Here is a 12,566-nt window from a genome sequence, read left to right as displayed (position 1 = left end):
ATGTTAGGAGGTGTCAAACTCAATAAAAAAAAAGAAGCGTAGAAATAATCTGAAGCCTAGGGTAGCAAATTTTTCCAAAGGAAACCTTCTTTGCTTTTGCCAAACACACACGTGTACATGACCACCGAGATGTTAAGAAAGTCAAGAGCACTGACGGCTTACAATTTTAAATAGGATGATCAATCCAGAGAAGGTGACATTTGAGCAAAGATTTGAAGGAGGTGAGAAAATTGGCTATGTGGGTATCTAGATATAAAGCATTCCAGCAAGATAAATAAGTGTAAAGTCCTCATATGAATTTCCACCTTTGAAAATGTTGGCTAAGGAACTCAGAACAATCCTGTCATAATAGGTAATAACAAAGTTGAGCAAAATATTGGAAAATATTTTATTAAAAACATCAGTGAGTTAATAAGAATGAAGAATTTGGGGGCAAAATCAGGAGAAGTTGGGAATCTGAAAAGAGAAGTTAGGCATTTGAGATTTGCCTTTGCCTTGCGGGTGTTTGCAAATACTGTTGAGTTGCTTGAGAGCTGATCCAAACATTTGACATTATCAGAGGTGTAGTGAGATAAAAGTCAGAGTCCCCAGAGCCAAAAATAGATTGAGGCCCAGGAGTAAGAGTGATCCAGATCTCATATAGGCTTCAGCCTGACCTCAAAGCATCTAAAACTGATTGTTTAGAAAAAAAATCATCTCGAAACCTTAGATTAAATTAAAGTAATTCTCTTTTGCTAGAGTTCCTTGTGTCTGACAGCAAAGGCTCTCATAGGAAGATAATATCTACTTGAATACATTTTCAAGTTGAAAATCCAACACACAATCAGATTCAGAAAAATAAAGAGGTAAGACAATGTGAGAATGAGCAGCAATAATAAACTAAAAAAGACCCATAAAGAATCTAGAAATTGGTTTTCTTAGAAGCAGACCAAAAAACCACCAGACTTATCCATATTGTTTGAGGTAAAAGTGAAGCTTGGGAATTTTTACAGGGAACTAGAAACTATAAAATGTGATATAGTTGATTGAAAAAGAGCTAAATGTGCTGAGGTAGGAGCGCAGCATCTTCAAGGTCCAACAAGAAGGCAAGCAGGACTGGAGAAAATAGGTAAAGGGGACATTGGAGAACAGATCATGCAAGTGTGTTGGAAGGTCAGGTCCCAGAGGCCCTCCTGGGGTCTTGTGAGGATTTTGGCTTATATTCTGAGGGAAATGTGTAGGCACCGCTAGTTTTAAGCACAGGAGGGTCACAATCTGATTTATTCTTATCAAAGGATACTAATTTGAATTAGGCTCTAGTTTCCTTGCCCCTGTCAAGGTCTTTCATCCATCAAGATCTCCCTTTGTTTTGTATAAACAGTACCTCCCACTGTACTGAATCAACCCATTAGCATACCAACTTGCTCTTGTCATTTTCAGCTTTAAAAGGCAGACAGAAAATTCTTCCTGGACCCCACTACTGACCCAATTTCCTTCTCCCCTTCACAGCCCAAGTGTTTGTTTTACACGTTCATAAGAGATAAGGAGAGCAAAGAGGTAGTGAAAGGGAGTGAACCTGAGGGATGGTGCAAAGAAGAATGCATGGGGATAACACGGAGGTGGCCCTTCAGCCTGACTGAAGAGAAGGAAACAGCTCACTTTAGGTTGGACAACTGGCCAGCCTCTGATGAGTCCCTTTCCTGATCTCTTCCTGGGTAATGGCAACTGGGACAGGAACTGGGAAAGAGGAGTATGGAATGCCATAAGCAGAGGTACAAGGAGGCAAAGGTGAGTGTCCCTGAGGCAAGGAGGAAGTGGCAAGTGAAAAATTACTGATATTATGGAATTTCTATATTCTGAGACACATGCACCTCCTAATCACCCACAACAAAATAAATCCTATTTAATAAAAGGGTAATATGCAAATTGACCATCACTCCATCACAAAGATGGTGCGTCCATAGCCATAAGATGGCAGTGCCCAGTCCTCTCAGCCCTGCCGGAGTCCCCCAGTCCCGGGGGCGGGGCAGGGGAGGGCAGGCAGCCACTGAGAGCGGGCAGCGTGAGTGACCTGGTGGAATGCTTGCTTCATCACCACGGCAATGAGGCAAGCGTTCCACGCCCAGCTGCAGAGGGCCTCTGGCCAGGCTGGGGGTGGAACGCTTGTCGCTGCAGGCCGGACTGAGGGACCTATCCCCTCCCCCCACCATGCAAGAATTTCGTGCACTGGGCCTCTAGTAAATATAATAAAACAAAATGAGGAAATGCTAGGAATTAAGCTTTTAGTGCCTGCCACCCCAGGAATCAGGCATACATACAGCCACGCTAGCTGATATACCCAGAGATATTTGAGTTTCCATGGAAAATCTACAGGACATCTGAAAAATGAAAATACTGTAAAAGAAAAACAGTGGTCCAGCCATTTTACCTGTAGATCTTTACGCAAGAGAAATGAAAGTGCATGAAATGCAAAGTCTGATTTGTAAATGTTGTTAGCAGCTCTATCAGTAACACTCCCAAATTAGAAATAACCCAACCGTCCATCAATTGGCAAATAGTAAATATATAGTACAACCACATAATGGAAAGCTCCTCAGCAAAAGAAATAAATGAATGATTGATGCATGCAAAAATATGAATGAATCAACTCAGCTGCTTCTACCAAGTATAAAAAGTCAAACTCAAGAGACTATATACTGTATAATTCTGTTTATATAACATTTGAAAAGGCAAAAGTATAGAGACAGAGAAAAGATCAGTGGTTACTCAGCACTTGAGTTGGAGAGAGAGAGAAAGAGAGACACCACAAAGGAGCAAAAGGGAACATTCTCGTATGATGGAAGTTTCTTGTATCTTGGATGTAGGAGGTGGTCACATAACTGTATCCTTTGTCAGAAGTCATATACACTGAAAGGATAAGTTTTACAGTAAGTAAATTATACCTCAATAAACCTGACTTGAAATAAAAGAACAATATATGCTACAAAAAGGAATTTTACATAGGCATTGAAGTATAAAATAGACAATTGAACAAATTTTTGAACTGGAATATCAGATCTAGGAATCCTCTGGAAGGAATTAGAGAATAAATAGAATAAATATTTAAAGATTAAAAGATATGGAATACTGAAGCAAAAGTGACAATATCAGTATTATAAAAGCCCCAGCAGGAAAGAAACATTTGGAGAAAAAAAAAAGAGGCTAAACATTATCCTGAATGTAAGAGGGAAAAAAAATTAAAGACCCCAAGTAAAAGGTCAAAGAGAATACCAATCCAGATACATAACAGAAAAAAATGCACAACTAGACACATTATAGGAAAAATCAGTCACATTAAAGATAAAGATAAAATACTAAAAGATTACAGTACCACTCTGTAAATGATCACTCTATAGAAGAGGAGTGAATATTATACTGACAAAATACTTCACAAAAATGTTACTGAAGTAAAAGAGCCTGGGGTAAAAAGTATTGAAGAAAGAGGATCTGCACTTTTATGTCCAGAAAAACCGTAATTTAAATGAATAGGAGGGAGGGGGCTTTTTCAGAGACAGAGGTTACAGAATGAACACAATCAGACCGCTTGAATACAATTTTCAGCAAAATTCCAGAAAGAAAAAAGTAAATCCATGATTAAGCTATAAATTTGTAAGGAATAAGGATCTAAATAAAAAATAAGTATCTAAATAAAGAAGAGCTTAAAAAACATAAGCATAATAGTTCAAATATAAGTCCAAAATATATTAACAAATTTTTCTGTGTAAGTATGTAACCTGATTTTAAAAAATGTGAAAAATGAATGTGGTATAATACTTACCTAATTGGGGAAAATATATGTAAGCTTTAAAATGATAGAAAAATAAACATAATTATTGTCCTTAATAATTTATGTGTAACTACAAAAACTAACAAAAATATAAAGTAAAATTTTCAAAAAGTTTCAAACCAGTAAATGTCAAAATATCCAAAGGAGAGCAGGAAAAGCAAAAAAGAAAATATTTTAAGTAGAAAATGTAAAGTAAGATAGCAGAAATTAGTATTAATAGTAATTATAAATGGCTTAAGGTCTCATATAAAAAGAATTTCAGATTGAATACAAAAGTGATATCCAGAAATTTTGTCCTAAAGAAAATAAAACTAAAGAGTTCATAGAAAGATAAAAATAAAGTTTTAAAGTAATATATAAATAAAGGAATAAAAAATTAAAACATGAATTTATAATTACATATATAAGGTCACTATTTAATAGGAGACTAAAAATGGACTCTTAGGTTAAAAAGGATTATAAATGCTAGTAAAAGTTATCCTAAAAAATGAGAATGAGCACCAACACATAAGAAACAGCAATATAGTTTCAAAATATATGTCAAATTTAATGAATACTTCTCTAGCCTTAGCTTTCTCTGCCTCTGGCAGCAATCACAGCAATTACATTCTCTTCAATACTCTCTTCTTGTAGCTTCATGATACCATCCTGCTCTGAGTTTTTATACAGTGGGTTTGTTCTTCTCCTTTGCAGGTTCCTGCTCCACCTTCTTTATTGTACCTGCAATGTTTTGTTCCTTGGATTTATGTACAGGGAGCTCACAACATCCATGTGCTGGTCATCCCCAAATCTCTCCTACTACCACCAGACACATAAGTGTAAGTCCCTCTTGAACATACCTCAAAGCCACCTCAAAAACAAACATCAACTCTCTTTCCTCCACCACACAGTGCCTCCTTCACTGTCATCTATGCTCAAGGAAGAGACCTGGTGCTCACCCATGGTTCTTCTCTCCTTCACACTCACATCCAAACCTGCAGCAAGTCTGAAATCTCTCTCTCATACCCACATACTGCTCTCTGGCAATGAACCGACCCTATCCAGGACAACTTCATTGACTACCTCTCTGATCTCAGTTGCCTCCTCACAGCACCCATTGTGATCTTTTTCAGTGGTTTCATATGACATCCCCCATAGTTTTATGTCTTCCCATTTTCCTTGTAACCCAAACTTCATGCCATGGCATACAGGTATCTTCACTGTCCCTTCTCAATCTCATTTTACACGGTTCACCCCTGGCACACTAGGCTGCAATCACACTTGTCTTCATCTTCACACAATAAGTGCTTTACTGGCTCAGGAAATTTGCATATGCCTGCTCCTCTGCCTGAAAATTATTCTCCCTGATCTTTCTTGGTTGGCTTTTTTCCATCTTTGGTCTCAGCTTGAATTCTACTTTCTGATTACTATATCCAAAGTATGCCCCTCTAGGTTATGCTGCCTTGTTCACCATTATCTCCCAGGCCCATAGTAGGTGCTTAATAAATATTTGTTGAATGAAATAATTGCCTTAATAACAGTGATGTAGAATAATGTTTTTAAACACTATAAGCATTAAATATTTGTTAAATAAATCAGTAGTTAAGGTGTTTATTCACATATTACTATTTAAATCATATTCCCATTATAGTTAATTAAAATATATTTTAAAATTTACATATTATTTCTTTGGCAAAGCAAACAAAGTTTTATACTTTTAGATAAAAAGACAAAAATATACAACTAAACATTTAATAAAAACATAAACTACAATTATTCATTTGTAGGTCCTCTCTGCTAAAATAGAATTTTTAATGGTTACTAAGTTTCTATGTCATTATTAATGGACTAGAGGCCTGGTGCACAACATTCATGCACTTGGGAGGGAGGGGTCCCCTCAGCCCAGCCTGCGCCCTTTAGCAGTCTGGCAGCCCTCAGGGGATGTCTGACTAACGGCTTAGGCCTGCTCCCTGTGGAGAGGGGGCCTAAGCCGCAGTCAGACATCCTTAGCACTGCCACAGAGGCAGGAGAGGCTCCCGCCACCACCACTGCGCTTACCAGCCATGAGCCCAGCTTGTGGCTGAGCAGCGTTCCCCCTGTGGGAGTGTTCTGACCACCAGGGGGCAGCTCCTGCATTGAGCATCTGCCCCTTGGTGGTCAGTGTGTGTCATAGTGACTGGCTGTTCCGCCATTCAGTTAATTTGCATATTACCCTTTTATTATATAGGATATTTGTCTATAATGTTCCAATTGGTAATAAGGATTACTCTTCTAATTATAAGCAATTTCTATATTTAAAACTTACTTTATACATACAGTGCCCAATTTTTAAAAAGAACATGCAAAAAGTATACTAATTCCAAGAGAGAATATAAGGCTGACAAAAAAACACAAAACTAACAATTATCAATAAGGAAAAATACAACCATTTTAAAATTTGGATGAGTAGGTCCGTATTAAGCATTCAAAAAATTTTGGAAAAATGTAGCATTTTATTCCAACAAATAACATTGGCTACAATTATAAGAAGGAAATAGTTAATTATGTAAATGCAACAATTAGTGCTTTAGTAATGCCATAAGAATCTCAAATATTCATGCTTCTTTCCCTCTGAGTCAAAGAACAATGAAATAAATTTCAAAAGAAAAGACATTCCAGAAATACTTGTGTTAAAGCTCTTAGACTAATGCTACTTTAGTCTACTTCATTTTCCACTTCCATAATTCTAAGTGGCTGTGAATTACTTAGATATTGAAGGTAGGGTTTGAGATGAGATTAGGCAACAGATTCTACATGCAGTTACTTCCATATAGCTCCCGCAAATACCAACATATAACAGAATCTAATGTGTTGGTTTGAACTTATCCTATACATAGTTAAAAACAGATTTTACTTTGCAACCCTTACACACATACCTGTATATGTAAACAAATTGAAATAAATTTCAATAATACAGACACTACTTAGAATAGAGTCTGCTATTTTACATTCTTACTATTCTATTTTTAAAATGCTATTTACTAACAAAATAGTGCTGGTTGCTATCTATTAAATTAACTTCCCAATTCACTATTGGGCTTTGACCTGAAGCTTAAAAATTACTGCTATAGAAACTCTCATGGTTTGGTAAATTATATTAAACACATACATACTTTGGTAGTGTCAGAACCCAACAATTTCTGTAGAGAACTTGAAGGAGAACCAGAAGAATGCTGGAAAATAAAAAGGACAAGCCTATGATGCATCATACTCAAGTAGAGTTAAATGAAGAGAAGCAAAGCAAATGTTTGAATTGCACATTCTAGTCTAAGGCATTACCATAGACAAGGAATCCTGTAAGACCTTATCAATGGTAGCACAGAGCTCTTCAGTTTGCTGCCTGAGCTGTGCAGGGAAACAAAACTGGAAGAATTGAAACCAGGTACTGAGTTAGCAATGAGTTTTGGGATTGCACTTCAAAAGCAGGGGTAATATGAAGTCATTACCTCCAGAGGTGGGTCTAATGTGTTGTCCTTGGAGATGTTTTCAGTTTGGGCCGGTTCATCTAGTGCCTAGTGGTAAATGAAATAGTTCTTATGTGAGGCTTTTAGTCAAATCTAATTGTCATAGAAAAGTCTCTTCAAAGAAATCCCTGTGTCTCTCAATATTTCCCAGAAATAAATCTTCAAATAATTTGATGAGCTCTCCTCTGACATATTTTCTCTTGTGGAATCAAAATATCTATTATAAGATGTTGGAATAAAGAAAGGAGGCTGAGTCCAGCAAGTGTGGCTCAGTGGTTGAGCATTGGCCTATGAACCAGGAGGTCACGGTTCAATTCCCAGTCGGCACATGCCCAGGTTGTGGGCTTGATCCCCATTGTTGGGCATGTAAGAGGCATCCAATCAATGATTCTCTGTCATCATTAATGTTTCTATCTATCTCTCTCTGTCTCCCTTCCTCACTGAAATCAATAAAAATTGTATATTAAAAAAAAAAAGAAAGAAAGGAGGCTGAGTTTTTAAACATACAAACTAGAACTTAGACATCTTATACATGTAGGTGAGCCCTGTTCCCTTCAAAGCAGTTACCTTGAGAAACTACCCACAGAAATAACAATGATGTAGGCACAATCATTTTGTACACAATTTCTCAAAGTGTACAAAAACTATTCTTAAGAAAATGCTTCAGAGCCAGTCTATAAGAAACATGCACACAGAATTTTTAAATCTTGCCTCATTTGTAATCATTTATGTAACAAAAAGTCTTGGCTACTTTATTCATCTTACTTCGACTTGGCCTCAAATGACATTTAACTATTTTCAAACTGTAACAACTACTATGAGGTTGTTTTGTGCAATTCTTCTAATTTTGTGTAAGCTTAATGTACTCTTTTGGAACTTGCTTTGTTTTTTGTTATATTTAACCAGTTTGTCAAATTATGATTGACATACAAAAACCTGTATTTAATGTACACAACTGCTGAATTTGGAAATAAGTATACATCCATAAAACCAATTCCACAATCTAGGCCGTAAACATATCAATCACCTCTCAAAATTCCTTATTACCTTATTTCTTTTTCCATGTAGTTATATATTCAGTCATTTATTTACACATAAGATTCCACTATATGCATATTTCACACAAAAATGGATATTTTCTTCTGATGCTGGATTTTTGAAGTGTCCCCAATTTTTACTATTATAAACTGTAATAACTATCATCCATGTACACATTTCTTTTTTTAAAATATATTTTATTGATTTTTTATTGAGAGGAAGGGAGAAGGATAGAGAGTTAGAAACATCGATGAGAGAGAAACATCAACCAGCTGCCTCCTGCACACCCCCTACTGGAGATGTGCCCACAATCAAGGTACATGCCCTTGACTGGAATCGAACCTGGGACCTTTCAGTCTGCAGGCCAACACTCTATCCACTGAGCCAAACCGGTTAGGGCACTGTACACATTTCTTTAGACACACATTTGTAGTTTTAAGATTAAAGTACCTGCAAAATAGTGTAATCATGGAGAGCCACCTTATCAGATATTCTCAAATTGTCCTTTGAAATGAATAACCTTATACTCATCACTAGAGGCCCAGTGCACAAAATTTGGGCACAGGTGTGGGGTCCCCTCAGCCCAGCCTGCACCCTCTCCAATCCAGGACCACTCAGGGGATGTCTGACTGCCAGTTTAGACTGCTGGTTTAAATCAGCAGTTGGACATCGCTCTCACAATCTGAGACCACTGGCTCCTACCTGCTCACCTGCCTGCCTGATTGCTTCTAACTGCTCCCCTGCCAGCCTGATCATCCCTAACTGTTTCTTCCTGCTGGCCTGATTGACCCTAATTGCCCCCCTCCCCCCCTCTGGCCTAGTCACCCCAAACTGCTCTCCCTGCTGGCCTGGTTGCCTCCAACTCCCCCCCCCACCCCCCGCACGCCAGCCTTGTTGCCCCACACAGCCTGCTGTTTGGGCATCTGTCCGGCTGTTTTGGTCGTGACGGCCCCTGGCATTTTATATATTAGGATAGCAATGAATTAGAGGTCTTATTTTCACACTAAAAAAAATGTTAACATCCTGATGTACACCTCTCTTGAGATTTCATTTCCCTGATAATTTTTGAGGTTGGGCTTCTTTCATATATTTATTCCCCTCTTCTTCAATGACACAATTTTGATTTCATTTATCATTTGCATGGATGTAAGCTGTTCTATATTCTACTTTATTCTCTGTCAATAGCATACTTTTAAAACAAATCCACAGTGAGCCTGTCTATCTGAGGCAGACAACAGATTTCATTCTTCAAAATGCTTTATCTAGTTCTTAGCCCTTTTCTCTTTTACTCTACTTATATGATACATTTGTCAGGTTGAGAACCCTATCACTTTGCACATAACTTAATTATATTGCATCATAATTACTTTTTCAATTGTAGCTCCACTTTACTGGAAAATTTTTCCTATTTCAATTGGAAAAATATGGTATTTATTTTTGTACATTCAGGAAAGAGCACTTGATAAGTGCTCAATAAAAATCTTTAGGATGGTTTTCAAGGGTAAACTGACAAGTAAATGAAATTAATTAAAGAATCGTTAAAAAATGTGGTTTTAATACTCCTTAGTAAAATGTCCTAGAGAAGTAGTTTAAACTCTTTAAATATTTTAACTAACAAATAAATAATTCCTTTCCCCATATTTCAATTAAATTTGTTCAAAGATCTGAGCATACAGTCAGTGTTGATTTAATGAGAGAATTTTTTTTTTTTTCAGATAAAACCATTGAAGGCTAATATCCTGGTTACTCTGTGGGAACTTATTATAGGCAAACACAACTTCCATTTGGGCTATTTAAAATGCTGACATTTACTCAAAGAACAAAAATAAATCTATGCAGAATGATTGGAAAATTAAGGAAGATAACGGGTATTAGGTCATTAATGTGCCGAAACTTTGAAATGGGGACAATACTAAGCCTGCATTAAAATTTGGAAGGGCATTATTTTGAGTTTAAATAGCTTTAAAATTTAGTAGAATTGATTTTTCTATTGACAAGAATTTATCAAAGTACATCTTGATCCACTCTTTCTAGCAGCCATAAAAAGTAGTTTCTATCTCTAAAGTAAAAAAAAAAAGTATTAAAATTAAATATATTAAATCTCTATTAACAGGAAATATGATCATCGATTGCTTTTTCACAACTTAGCCAGCAGGATTGTATTGATGTTTCTTTATATTTATTCATTTTGAGTGAAGTTCTCTCAGATATTCTCCAATAAAATATTTTTATTAAAAACATATATTTGTCTACCAAATTGGACTATAGTCAAGTGAGGCATAATTGGGACATGCTTTGAATTCCATTTCCAAAGAGTCTTAGTTAATATATGTATGTTATCAGAAATATTTTCATTAAAAATAGTGATATTTTGCTTGGGACAGCCAACTTTGTGGCCTCGTTTTTAAAATTTTTTTTTAAGGGAACTATTAAATCTGACGTTTAAAATAAAATAGTTTGAGATCCATACTACATTATCATTAATAGCTAAGAATTATGAGCAAGCCATGTAAGTCCAAGTCCTCATGGGAATAGATGCCAATCAACTGTAATGGGTGTTCCCCCAGCAAAGGGAGCATCTCTGATGGAATTGCAAACAATTTTTCGTCAGATTTATTAAATCAGTCTAACCTACTACTCTCTTTCGAAATAGGACTAAGTTCTAAAAAATATCTCAAGATAGAATGCGTACTTGCACTCTAAATACAGTTAGAAACTTAACTACTTTCAAAGGAAGAATAATCTAAAAGGGTTTATGAAACTTTTTGTGATGCCAACTCTATCTAATGGAGTTGGATTTCAAAAAGTTCCTGGGCAAGTTACTATATTTTAGTAAGGATCGAATTAACCATCCAATTCAGCAGCCTACTAGCCCCCCTGCTTTAAGGTATCTGCTTGGCATCTGTGATCATTAAAATTCTCACAGAGCTGTGAGGATAGTCAAGTACTCAGCTTAGTGTCTGATACACTAGCCGTTACTATGGCAGCCATTGTGACTATACTCTTTAATTGTTAAAAGGTGCCAAGTCTAAAACCAACTCACTTCCTTTATAAAAGAAAGGCCCTTATATCTTTTCCATGGAAGCAGAATTGATAAGGCTATTCTACTCTAACGAAAGATTCTTAATTGTCATCATCCCAATTGCCATACACCAGACTCCTTTATTTTTATATCTCCTGAACAAAAGCTTGTCTTAACATCCTGTGGAGTAAAATTGGATATTTTAGAGACATACTCAGCTATAAACTAAATTAATTGATTCAATAAACCTTTAGCAAAAATCTATATTCTCTCAAATAGCTCATGATAAAAAATAAAACAAGCAATATGCATAATTAAATATGATTTGCTAAGTGTTTTAAAAGAGCTATGTGCAAGGTAGACAATTGCGTAAGGAGAACCAATCGGTTTAGAATTGGGTCCTGGCACCTCTCCATTGCTAAAGAAATTGGGAACGCATTCACTATTTACACTAATCTAAATTAAGAGATGTCTCTCTAGTAGAGGCCATATGCTAAGTTAGCAACCAGATTTTGTTAAATTTTTCAGACACACAGAGATCCTCAAATAGTCTTACCCAAAGACATATGTTTAAGCACATTGGAGTTTACCAACTCATGTCTTAAAAAATTAAACTAGCAACTTAGAATAAATTGGTTTAACAGCTGATGAGTATTTCAAATCTTTTAAGTTTTTATATTTTTGCATAGTCTTCAAAGTGGTTGTTTATCTTTCTTCTACCCAAAATAAATTTTATCCCAGAAGTTTTGTTTGAATAATTAATACTGTAATTTATATATGCTATTTATAAAATTGAGCTCCTCTAAAATTTTTCTTTCAAAAATGTGTAGCTTATGAATTAAAAGTATCTTTAAAATGCCATTTGTTGGATAGTAATGTCATTTGTTGTAAAACAGTAGTGATATAGCCTTAATTTTATCCCAAAGAATACTTGCGAGGAAAATAACAAAGAATTCAAATTATTTTTCAAGAAGAAATGTTATACTATTATTGAAAAATATTAATTACTCAAGAGACAATAAAAATCCATATTTTATGATTTCATGGAAATATTCCCACCTTCATCTTTCCTTTCCTGAACACAAGTGCACAGTGGAAAAATTAATCCATTTATTTAGAATATCAATATGTGCTCTGCAATTTAATTTTAACTTTTTATCCATTGCTATCAAACTCAGATGATAAAAAAGCTTAGTCAATAAGAGATACTTTTAACATT

The 12,566-nt window shown here is 35.8% G+C and overlaps 1 protein-coding gene across 1 annotated transcript in view; it reads right to left on the bottom strand.

The window, feature by feature from the left end:
- The window catches only part of MLIP (muscular LMNA-interacting protein), a 103,924-nt gene that overhangs the window by 51,475 nt on the left and 39,883 nt on the right, over nucleotides 1-12,566 (bottom strand). Inside the window, exons 5-7 of the mRNA XM_015560046.1 lie at nucleotides 7,270-7,335; nucleotides 7,103-7,186; nucleotides 6,937-6,996 (exon numbers count right to left, since the gene is read on the bottom strand). Coding sequence (XP_015415532.1) covers nucleotides 6,937-6,996; nucleotides 7,103-7,186; nucleotides 7,270-7,335 — 210 coding nt within the window. The remainder of the gene's footprint in view (nucleotides 1-6,936; nucleotides 6,997-7,102; nucleotides 7,187-7,269; nucleotides 7,336-12,566) is intronic.

The sequence above is a fragment of the Myotis davidii genome, unplaced genomic scaffold (assembly GCF_000327345.1).
Source record: "Myotis davidii unplaced genomic scaffold, ASM32734v1 scaffold313, whole genome shotgun sequence".
NCBI classification, from domain to species: domain Eukaryota; kingdom Metazoa; phylum Chordata; class Mammalia; order Chiroptera; family Vespertilionidae; genus Myotis; species Myotis davidii.
Note: the sequence above shows the minus strand (reverse complement) of the source record. Positions and strands in the feature narration are given on the sequence as shown.